The sequence below is a fragment of the Perca flavescens genome, chromosome 12 (genome assembly GCF_004354835.1).
Source record: "Perca flavescens isolate YP-PL-M2 chromosome 12, PFLA_1.0, whole genome shotgun sequence".
NCBI lineage: Eukaryota > Metazoa > Chordata > Actinopteri > Perciformes > Percidae > Perca > Perca flavescens.
Window position 1 is genome coordinate 13,435,394 of NC_041342.1, and position 12,560 is coordinate 13,447,953.

General features: G+C 42.4%; 1 protein-coding gene across 1 annotated transcript; it reads right to left on the bottom strand.

Annotated features, from left to right (window-relative positions):
- Positions 1-993: 993 nt before the first annotated feature.
- Positions 994-11,381, bottom strand: LOC114565430 (angiomotin-like 2a). The gene is made up of 10 exons (XM_028593478.1): positions 11,172-11,381; positions 7,551-8,319; positions 6,855-7,008; positions 5,332-5,476; positions 5,118-5,207; positions 3,910-4,205; positions 3,614-3,789; positions 3,207-3,505; positions 2,804-2,935; positions 994-2,320 (listed from the first exon to the last, which is right to left on the bottom strand). Exons 2-10 carry the CDS (start codon positions 8,231-8,233, stop codon positions 2,238-2,240), a joined length of 2,058 nt encoding a protein of 685 aa, XP_028449279.1. The 5' UTR covers positions 8,234-8,319; positions 11,172-11,381; the 3' UTR covers positions 994-2,237.
- Between the last annotated feature and the right edge of the window lie 1,179 nt (positions 11,382-12,560).

The window sequence follows — 12,560 nt, forward strand, 5'->3', positions numbered from 1 at the left end:
CCACGTTTTATTATGTCTTAACTGGAGTAACAGTAAGAAAGTGTGATGTTGAACTAACAGAAGACATTCACTGTTTTATTTCCTCACTCTACAGGGAGTTGAGAGCACCAAATGAGCAAAAAGCAGTCTCACGACCTATCACTCCACTCAGCTCTGCATTTATAAACCAAAATGTGTGAAATCTTTTCTACCACAGCCATATTTTATATTTCACACACATTTTACACGCAGTAGGACAACTGCTGAAACATGGGAGTGAAATGATGACACCATAATGTTCATTGTCATTCTCATTGTCCTGCTGCATTGTGAATTCTCATTGTCAAACTGGTAAACGTATACGCCCCAAAACTGGTATACGTTGATGACTGTAGCTCTGTGTGTGTGTGTGTGTGCGTGGGTGTTTGTGTGTGTGTTAGAGAGAAAGATCCATCCTGAAACAGACACCACATAACAGAGCTCTCCATTCTCTCAATGGCACGTCCTGAAATAGTTCATAAACACCTCTGGGTGTGAGTTAAATCGGCGGCAATAAAAGCATTTAGGAATGCATGTAAGCAAAGGTGGATGGAGGGCACAGGAATTTCAAAAGGCATTAGCAGCTAATCTGGGAGAAACCTGTCTTTGTCACTTATAGGGTTACGTGTCCTTGTGAGAATGTGATCTATGTCAAGCATGCTCTTCATGGCAAGAAGAGAACAAGAGAGCAGGCCACCCGAGAAAGTTGAACCCAAAAGAATGCAGCTCTGGTATTCATTAATGAAGAGCACTTCTCTGTGGTGGAACGAGAGGACAGCAATGAGAACATAGGGTGACAATGAGAAAGAAAGGAGGGCGTAAAAACAGGAAGACAACATTCACCAGAAAAACTATTGAGTTTTTTTTTTTAACAATTATGAGCATATTTGAGATCATCTTTATGTCAGCAAATAAATAATATGTAGATATTTTTGCGAAGAGCAAAATTAAACTATTCACAAGTCAGTGAGCCCGTCAAAGTATATTAGAATATTTTATTGCTTTATGAAATGTTGCATGAATTCAACTGTAATAACCTTCATATTGTTTGAAGTTCACAGAAATGTCTGTTTAAAGTCAACACTTGGTTGGTTGTGTACAGCTTGACATGACCGTGATTGTCGGCACATAACTTACAACAAACATACATAAAACTCTTTGGCATCCTGCTCAAAGCACTATCATATCTAAAATAACAAGACAAACATCTGTATAAAATATATATATAATAATAATAATAATAATTAACCTGTTTGTTAGTTCAAAGCTCACAGTAAACAAAAAACCAACATGGTGTAGTTTTCAACTTTTCTCCCACAATGGTGACCAAACCAGCAGAATCACCACATCAGGAAACACACTCACATACTGTAATCACACATGCAAACATACTTTGAGAAGGAAAAAGTCATCAGAAAAACATATGATGAAATCAACACCATGATGCAAGACCCTTCCAAAATCACAAACAACACCACGACTATGTCAGTTTGTCTTTTATATATTATGCATCTCACTGTTCACACACCGCTGTACCGTTGCAGAACCAGCTACTCGGGCGTCAGCAACATGGACAGCGAGAGCATTTAAATCAGCAGTGTTTCATGTGTTATAAGTTTAAATTATTGAACAAAGAGAAGTTATTTGATAAGAACAGATAAGAACCACATGATCGGACATGTTCTTTAGGAGAGAAGGGGAATGGAGGTCACATAGATAACCTTTTATTGACTATTTACCTAGAAGAGCATGAGTCTGAAGTCATTATTTAAAGGGAATGTGGAAACCAGATAAGATAAATATGTAGCTTCCTAATTCACTGGGTTGGTAGAGGAGAAAAATTGGGGGGGGGTAATAAAAAGGGGGGGGAAGCAGCAATTTTATATATATATATTTTTTATATAAATATTTTGGCATACACACTCTGTGAACATGTTGCCCAATTACAATCCACAATACTGTCCGAGTACCTCAGAAGATTCATCTTTTATCTCCCAGCCGGGCAGACTGCCTGCAGCTGTCCAGCTCAGTGAGAGGGAGTGAGTCGGAGCACAGCTCTGTCTCTAAAAATGTGAAAACAGTCCTTTTTTTTGTGCGTTGGCCTCTTTCCACGACATTCTTGCATCCAAAATTTAATCCACTCTCTATTCAAAGACTTGCACTCTTCACAGATTCCCCGAATTGCCCCCCACCCCATTCAAAATCAACCTCTCTGTTCTTTAAATGAAGATTTCCACTGCCTCTGACTCCAGCTCATCCAGGCCCCTGAAGGGGTTTAATAGCAACTTCTTAGGCGCCTTGTCTGAAAAAAAGAAAGAATGAATAATTATATAAATGCTTTAAGGCTAAAACAGTGGAAAAATGTCCCAGATACAGCTCAGCTATCAATGATTAAAGGTTAACAGCGATTTTCCACTCTCAAACAGACCACTCTGGTAAATATGCTCAGTCAATAGATCCACATTATTTCCTAACCATGCACATTCCTCAAAGCCCACATTATGAACCATGACCTGCACAGATGGTATCTGATTGGCTGGTTAGGCAGCAGCATGGTTAATCAATCTGAACATCCTTGAAGCCGAGGTCCAAAACTCCTTTCATGAAGAGTAAACTCAAATGCTGTATTTGTGTGTTTTGTTGTAGTGGAGTCTGAGCTTGTGAAGGCTTATTTATTTGTGTGTGCAAATAATTTATCATTCAAATTTTATACTGACTGCGTTATCGGATGGATTATTGGCCCTCGTAAACAAACACACTCATGCATATTTGATAGATCACTCACCACTGTTGAGCTTAGTTTTGCTGACAGCCTCTTTGGCTTTTGTTCCCTCCACCTGCCGTTCTAGCGTTCCAGGTTGAGACTGAGCAGAGAACTGATGGCTTGGCAAAGTCTGATCATCTGAAAGACTCTTACCTACAAGAAAACAGGATCTGTCAGAAATGCTTGTAACTCATCGATTATCAAGATTTTAGTGACAAAAATGTTATTTTTAAGCACCTTGCTCCAGATCAAAAGTATATTTGAATGGAACATACAGTGTGTGTGTGTGTGTGTGTGTGTGTGTGTGCGTGTGTGTGTGTGTGTGTGTGTGTGTGTGTGTGTGTGTAATGTAAGAAGTACTAGGCTGCTAAGCCTTAGTACCACCCAAATGAATTATTAAAAAAGGCAACATTATGCTCCTCACCTCTACTCCTTGTGTTGCTCATGGTGGTGCTGATGGATGGGGTGGAGGAGGCGGGCCGGAGAAGTGCCCCCGCTGTATTCAGGAGGTTTGTGCAGGGACTTTGCTCGTCCTTCCGTCCTTGGTCCTGATGCAGCCGCTGGTTGAGGATCTTGATCACAGCGTCCTTTTCCAAAATCTGAGCGTAAAGAGCACGGATCCTGTTCTCCATCTCCTGATTCCTGTAGTCGGCAACTGGCAGGTCGTCGTTGAAACTGTTGTTAGAGGAGTGGCAAGGCGAGTGGTTAATGATGGTGGTGTCTCTGCAAAGGAAAAGATAATGTCCTGGGCTTAACTCAAATGAAAATAATACACATGGAAAACGTATAGGATCCGGCAAATGTCAAATGTCAAATGTCAACGATCCTTACCTCTGGGCAGCGGCAGTGGCAGCCACCTCCATTGCAAACTGCCTCATGGTGCTCTCTTCCAGGTACTTCTGCTCCCAGCGCACCATGTCGGCCTCGAGGGCCAGGATTCGCTCTTCGCGCTCATGCAGACGCTCTTGGAGGGAGCTCATGGTCACTCCTGGTGGCTGTGACTGCCTCTGAGGTGGAGAGAGAGAGAGAGAGGATTTGAAACAGATGGCAAGAAATACTAAAACTACTTCAATGATAAAGTACAGAAATCAGGCTTTTTGTTAGTTTTCCTAGGAGATGATATTTACCTGTTGGGCCCTCAAACTCCTCAGCTCCTGCTCTAGTCGTGTCCTCAGCTTCATCTCCAGGCTCTCCCTCTTCTCACAGGTGGACTGTAGCTGAGCCAGCGCACTCTGAAGTCTCTCCACCTTCTCCACATAAGCCCTCTTCCTCCTCAACTCCTCCTCAAGCTGGCGACCTCGTCCACGAGCTGCATCCAGGGCCTCCTCGAGTCGCTTTGCCCTCTGGCTCTGCTCCTCCGCCGTGGAACGTAATCGCTCCAGCTCCCGCTCCACGCGCTCCCGCTCAAAGTTCTGCTCCTCATCTGAAGCGAAAGAAAAGCCAAGGTGGGCAGGTTAGTCGCATGTAGATGAACGTGGGCATGGTCTTAAAGCAACACCAAAGCACGTTTCCTCTTCGGTCCCCTTACAGGTTGGAAGTGGAATTGTGTCCATTATGTCTCATTCGAACTACAGATCCGCTACCCAATCTGGCAAACTTGCAAAGTGTGGTTATAGCCGATAAAGGCCCCGCAAAGCGGATGCAGAAATGCGGTTCACCCTGTTACGAGTTGATGAACCACGATTTTGAAAACATTATTTTAAGGTCCAATCTTTGGTGTTGCTTTAATAGTAGTTTGGACACAAGGGGAAATAATTCCAAATTTGCCTGAAGTTCTTCTCTAACACATATGAGCGTAAATCCATAACTTCTCCCTTGAGTCCAACCACAGTTATAAGTACCAGAGTTGCTACATGGTGGCTAGTGTTCTTCATTTAGCGAAGCACTCCTGGAATGCTGAGAGGAGGAAGGGGGCGGAAGGGGGAGAAAGCTGCCCTATCCCTTTGACCCACATAGCACAAAGCATTCCTCATCAAGGCCATACAAACACCACCACTCTGCTTGAGTCCAGTTCCTTAAACAGACAACATAAATCACACTAACAACAGGTGGGGGAACCTTATTCCTACCACTTCCACTGCTGCTCTGTGATTTAGAGCCCGCTCGTTTCCCTTTGCCAAGAGCTGCATGGATTGAATTCCCTATTATTAAGCCTTCTCGCCAAATAAGCTGAGGTTATGCAAGTGGAATTCCTGCATGCAGGATGCCCTCCTTAGCTACAAAAAGGGCCCCATGCTATGCTACAATCTGATCCAATCAAGCACGTTGATTACAAAAGGAGGATGTAACAGAGAGCCCAGGAGAGGAGTCCAGCCAAACAGAATGACATACTTACTTTGTTCAAGGAGTTTGGCCATGATGTGCTGGTTATGGTCGGCTACTTCTACTTCTTTTGCAACATGCGTTCTGGCATTTTCCAAGTTTTCTGTAACGCAACAAAGTATGGAATTAGACTACATTGTCAACTATGTCTGGATCTGATATTATGGTAAATGTGGTATTGTGTGTGTGTGTGTGTGTGTCTGTGTATGTGTGGCAGTAGTTCATACCTCTTAGGTCTCTGTTAAAATCCTGTAGCCTCCTGATCTCAGCCACTAGCCTCTTCCTCAGTGTCTGCTCCAGATTTTCCCTCTTAGAGCTGCCCTGCATCAGTGTCTCATATGCCTCCGAAATGCGCTGGATCTCCTGCTCCAACTGAAAAAGGGAAGAAAAGAAAGAAAAGAACAGAAGATGGGAGGGTGGGGGGGGGGCAGGAGCACAGAAAAAGAGAAGGTGGAGAAGAGGATTTTTTGGTTATACATGTACTGTAGATATACATATACTGTATGTATTATATGGGTACATATGGAACTGTGTGTATACAGTACACTCTGTGTGTGTGTGTGTGTGTGTGTGTGTGTGTGTGTGTGTGTGGTATAATTGTGAGAAGGAATTCAAGCCTGCACCACTCCCTGTGAGACTGATTTATATCTACATTCCTGAGGGCTGATTGCTCTATAGTTCCAGGTGTGTGATCGCACAGGAGCGCGCACGTACACACACCGCAAAGCACAAGTTAACACGCACGCACACGCACGCACACACACACACACACACACACACACACACACACACAGGTCTGGGAGGGCTGCCAGCGGAGGGAAGGTGTGCATGCCTGTTCCTGGGCTGTGGAAACGGCAAAGAAAGACCCACCATTATAGCAGTCACACAGGCATGTTTACTCAGGGCTGCGGCCTGACGGAGAAACTTTCCAACCCCGGCAATTATCATTCTTTAAGGCTGAGACAAGGCAGTGGCCATGTGACATAACTCCAGCAGAGAGTGGAGTGGATTTTACAAAGATTGGCTGAGGTGTCAAATGTCTCTAAAGCTGAAAATGTGTTCATTTCAGGCCTGTTTGGTTCGAGAGTTGATCATAAATGGCAGAACAAATGGCAGCAAACAAGAGGAGAGAATGAGGAAAAACAAAAGAAACCTTTCACTTTTTACACAGCAGCCCACCACCTGCCACAGACCCCCACCCCACCCCCATCAGCTGGTCACAACCCAATCGACTGCTGTCTGACAAGCCCTAGATTACGCTGAAAATCTATATGGCCTCCCTGGAACTAAAACACGCACACTCTCTGGCCTCTACAAGGTCAGCTCCACAATGAAAGGAGTGTGTAAACACAGTAGCAGGCTGTGACCTCCGTTTGTGCCTCCGTGGTATGGAAGGTAGCAGCTGGTAATCTCATCTGTCCCATCCAGATGAGGGAGTGTGCCTGGAGCTGGACGTTGGAGAGACAACTGTTGACTGGGGTTGTGTTTCATAGACAGGTGGCCTGAGATGGAGCATGGTGTCTGGCTGTTCAGCAACTAAATAACTTTGGAGTATTTCCCTCTGAAATTGATTTGCATATGTTGTGACAACCCCTAATTTTGTATTGTGTTTAATGGGTAAAGTGAAATCCCCCCCAAAATGAAACGTAAAGGTATCTTAAGTATTCTTTCTCCTTCAACAAGATCTGTGAAAGATGTCAGCAGCAATAAATAAAAATAAGATTTTCTCTTATGGATTTTCTCTCCTTACCTTCTGAATACGGCCAGTCTTCTCCCTGTGTGCTTCCAGCTCTTGCCTCAGCCTCTCATTCTCCATCAGCAGCAGCTCCACCTGGTTAGGTTCCTCCAAGCCAACAGAAGGCAGGGTGGTGAATGTGCAGGGGACTTCAGCCGACTGGACATACCTATGAGAGAGACATTGGTGAGTAAAAAAAACAAACTCATATCTTAATTGTGCATCTGAATTTGTGGCTGAATCAAACATTTGGGGGCTGCCAGCTAAAGTTACAGGTGTGTGAACTTTATTTTTGAGCAAGGCATCTGAAATATCACTCTACTCCTGTCTATCAGCGAGCAGACAAGATGACTCCAGTGGCTGTAGAGAATGTAAAAGCCTATATGAGGAACATACTTTTGTACAAGCATCCAAGGCAACACAAGCATGTGAAACTATCCTGTTCCACTATGCCAGGCATTACAAACACCTACAGGGCTGGACTTGTTCTCTTTAGGGAGTATTTCAAGAAGCAAATCGGTACGCAGTCATCGGTATGACTCGCATTGATAAGTATGTGTTTACGCATGTGAAACACAATGACAAGTCCCGGAAGATGATTGAAAGTATGGCTCTAGTTCAAAAACCACACCATAAAATATGATGTAATGTTTAAAAAACATTCACACGCAATCACACACATGATCATGCCCTCTCAAGTTGTCTTTGTACCTGTGCTGCTGTGCCTGCACCGGCTCCTGGATCTGATGAGGGATAAATCCTTGGCCCTGGATGGGGGCTGAGTACTCTGGAGGTGGGCTGCGCTTGTCCAGGCTCTGCCTCGTGCTCTGGAGGACTTGCGGTGCGTAGTATGGAAGTTCAGGATAGCTGTGAGATGTGCTCTTGATGGCCTCTGCTTTAGCAGCTGCATCATTCCTCTCCAGAGATATCTGCATGCAATGCTCACTGAGTGACCGCACATGGCTGCACTTCAGGTCCATCAAATCTGCCTCTTCGTGGAAGGCCCCCTCATGCAGGAGCATGTGAGAGGCCAGATACTGAGAGTGCACCTTGGCCTGCTCATAAGTTGGCAGCTCCTCCCCATGTAGCTGGTAGACTTGGTAGCCACTCTCTGAGTGGTGGTAGTCGCTGTGGTGCTCCTGGCCCTGGGGCTCCTGCCTCGCAGAGAGCTGAGGGAATGGAGGGTCCTCCTGGGTGAGACTCTCCAGAGAGGATCGTGGGCTCCTGCCCATGTCGCCTCCACTGCTGGGTCCACTGTTGCTTCCACTGCCTCCACGCAGGGCCTGCTGCTGGATGGCTAATAAGGTGCGGGTGTCTGTGGGGTTTCCATAGCGCAGCTGCTCCTGGATGAGCCGGTGCAGGACCGTGCCAGACGGCTCTTCAGTGGACGACATAATGCTTTGTGTACGTTGTTATCTTCTCAAAAGACCTGTTGTGCTCTTTCTTATTTTGAAAGTATTTAAATAAATCAGCTGTGAACCTGGAACAGAGCAGAATGAGAGAATAAAGTAATAATAATAATAATAATAATAATACGTTTATTTGATATAGCACCTTTCACAGACAGAATCCCAAAGTGCTTCACATGATAACATTTTTTACAAAACATAGTAAATTATACAACAATAAAGATAAAAGACTAAAAAACAGTCATTAAAAGAACATTTTACATAAATGAATCAAAAGCAAATTTAAACAAGTGCGTCTTCAGCTGCTTTTTAAAAGCTTCAACAGAGACTGCAGAACGTAAGGCAATAGGAAGCGCATTCCACAGGTTTGGAGCCACCGATCAAAGGAACGGTCACCTCTAGTCTTTAAACGGGTGTGTGGGACAACCAGTAATCCCTGGTTAGAAGACCTGAGGGGCCTATTTGTAGTGTATGAATGGAGCAGGTCCGAGATATACGCTGGAGCCTGACCGTGCAAAGCTTTATAAGTCAGAACCAAAACTTTAAATTTGATCCTGTCGTTAATCGGAAGCCAATGTAATGTGTGTAAAACTGGAGTGATGTGCGACATCTTGCTAGAACAGTTCCTCTAATTTTGGCAATGTTTCTTAATTGAAAGAAACACATGCGGGTCAGAGATTTAATATGTTGATCCAAGTACATGTTATTATCAAATATTACACCAAGATTTTTTAGTTTGGACTGAACAGCTGAGGACAAGGAGCCCAGCAGCTGACTAATCTTCGAAACTATAGGGTCCGGAGCAACAATAAGGACTTCGGTCTTATTTTCATTTAGCCGTAGAAAGTTGTTTGCGAGCCAATCCTTAATCAAATTGAAACATCTAAGCAATTTCAACACTTTGTCAGTGTCTTCTGGCTCAAAAGAGACATACAGCTGGATGTCATCTGCATATAAGTGATAAGAAATATCTCCAACTTGGCTAATTATATGTCCCAGGGGGAGCATGTACAATGCAAACAAAAGCGGACCTAATCATCATGCATGTTTAAAATATAAAGGGACACAACCAGATTGCAGAGAGCTGTTGAGTATAGCGAGAACCCAAGTACTCACAGACCCAAGAACATTTTGAAATAATGAAGTTGGTATAATATCTCCTGGGCTCGAGGAAGATTTCATACTGCTAACCAGATCAGTGAGTTCTTGTAGCGAGATTGGAGCAAAATGGTTCATGATTGGTGGCCTGATTGAGTGAGCCGAAAATGGAGTAGTTGAAGGGATAATTCCATTTCTGACATCACTGATTTTCTTTACAAAGAACTAGAGAAAGTCACTGCAATCCTTGTTTGAAAAAATTGGCACTTCAGGAGGTGCAGGACTGACAATATTATTGATGGTTTCAAAAAGGATTTTAGGGTTTTGTTTACTTGATGAAATAAGATTAGCAAAATAAGTTGTTCTTGCCTCCTTAACCATGTTGTTGTATTCAGTTAAGAGGTCCTTGTAATATAGTTGGTGAACATGAAGCTTGGAGGATTTCCACTGTCGTTCCGCCCTGCGACAAGTACGCCTGAAACAGCGTATGGAGTCACTAAGCCATGGGGATGTGTTGACAGGGGAAACACGACGCATCTGACATGGGGCCACTTTATCCAACACTGATATGCAATTTGTGTTGAATGAATGGACCAGATCATTAATGTCAGCATGAGAGGACAGCACTGCGCCTTGGACAAAAGCTGCAGTAAACCTCTCAGCTGTGGAGTGATTTAAGATGCGAGAACATTTTACATTTTTACTGGGCAATACATCAGGATTAAAAGACAAATAAAAAAAAAACACAATCATGGTGAGTAATATGCAGTTCCTCAGTGCAAACAGAGTCAATATTAAGACCATGCGTAAAAACAAGGTCCAAAGTGTGACCCCCAATGTGTGCGGGACCAGAAACATGCTGGATAAAATTAAAAGCCTCAGTTACATTAAGAAAGTCTGCAGCTAAAGTACTAGACAAATCGTCAACATGGATATTAAAATCTCCAACCATAATAACGTTATCCAACATAATAATGGATGACAGAAAATCACTAAATTCAGACAAAAAAGACCTGTTAGAACCAGGTGGTCGATAAATTAAAATACAATAAAATGGATTAGAATTACCAACTTTGGTAACCTGCAGTTCAAATGAGGAAAAAACTCTACTGGGTACTGTCCGACTTTGAAAGCAGCCTTTATATACCACCGCGAGTCCTCCACCGCGACCTGAGGTCCTGGGAGTACTAATAAAACAACAGTCAGGTGGACAAAGTTCAATTAGAGGGCCGTATTCTAAATTCTAAGTACAATAAGTTAAACATAATTAAGAGGAGACAACTAGGTATAGCCTATACATACAAGTCAAGTCGCATACAGAAGAAAGGTTGTGTTTGAGGCATGTAGGCCTTCGCAATAACAACAACACTGCAACGTGCACTTGCTACACTGACTTGAATGTGATGTGAACATATCTCCTTTCATATAAAATAAATAAAAGCTCTCTGACTCTGATCAATGTTTGAGCTCGAGTATAATATGACATCAGTGAAGCCTTGCGTCTACTTCCCCAACAGCGACAACACAGAGATGTGGAGACATTTTCCACAGCAGGCAAAAAAAAAAAAAAAAATGCATGCATGCGCCAAAAATTCCAATCTCACGGGGGAGCAAAAGCGCACAAAACCGCATTGTAAAATAACTTCATCTTTAGTCTTATAGCACAACTGTCGTCATTAAAACACAGTAAATGGCTTTTAATTCCCTAAAAACACATTCCATTCCCAGAAATATGAACCAGAAGTTACGATGAAGCTACTTTATACATGTTTGTGCTCCATTTTTCTGTTGTGACAAAGGAAGAAAAAAAAGACGCTCTTCTTACCAGCTCACGCTCTCATCATAACGAAATGTTGTTCTAGATCTCGAAGTAAAAACATTCAGAGTAATTCCACTATTTCCATGAGTCTTTTTTTCTCGAGTCAAACGTGTCTCATGTTCCTCCCCCGGACGGGCTGCCGCGGTCCTCTCTCGCTGTGAAATGACTGTGGAGAGAGCAGGCGGCGATAATAAGTAACCGAGGAGGGACTGAGGTCGGAATGCCAGGAATGTAAAACGCGAGGTCCCTCTGGGATCAAAAGCGTAAAACCACACAGGAGGGGGGGAGGAGGGAGGCTGCAATGCGCTTTAGCATTACCAATGAGGAGTTCAAAAGAAGTTTAGGATAGGTCATTAGCATTTGAGGTTTGAGAATAAATGCAGTAATGCTCAGCGAAGGGCAATATCTGACTTGTTTTCTGGCACACAATCTCCTTCTTAGGAGAGTTTTCAGGGGAAGCGTTGGTGCTTGCACTATTTTTGTTTCTCTGATATGAACTATGGAAGAAGTATTCAGATCATTTAATTAAGTACAAGTTGGAATCTCACACTGTAAAAAACAAGTCAAAGTTCTGCATTGAAATTTTAATTAAGTAGGCTAAGTAGCCTATCAGTAAAAACATGAAGGAAGTCCTCAATATGCAAATGGACACTATCAAAGCTATACGATTATAGCTTTACATACACCTATTCATCAATGGAATTAAATTGTAATTGTAAAATGAATCCATTACAAATGATATTTTATAAACTGCCTGTTTTGCATGTACAATCTTAATCTGAAAAAGTACCTAACTATTAAATAAGCATAGAGCAGTAAATCACTACAATAATTTCCCCTTATGTTGTGTAAGATAAGATAAGATAGATAAGATAAGATACACTTTATTGTCGCCGAAGGGACATTTGTTTTGGACTCTGTCCGTTCCGCAGCTTTACAAAGACAACACAAAATACAGAAAATAAGCATCTCTCAACACATACTCTCATTCATGTAAAGTAACATAACATGGAAACGCTTACCTAAAAGTACAATTTGGTCAAATAAAGTGTTACCTTGGATCTTTATTATTACTGTAATACGTTGACTTTAATGTTGTAAGGTCTAGATGGAGCTGATTTGATATATTCTACAAACTGTTGATTGTTTAATATATAACAATGCTTCATATTTTGTAAACTGTACACGTTTTGTATATAAAATCTAAAAGTAGGAACTAATAGCTGTTAGTGTTATACATGTAGTAAAGTAAAAAATACTATATTTTTCTTTGAAAAATAGTAGTAGTAGTAGTATAAGTATAAAGAAGCATGATGTGGACATACTTAAGTATACTCAAAGTTGTACTTGAGTAAATGTACTTTATTAATGTTTCTCTAATATCTATCTAATGTG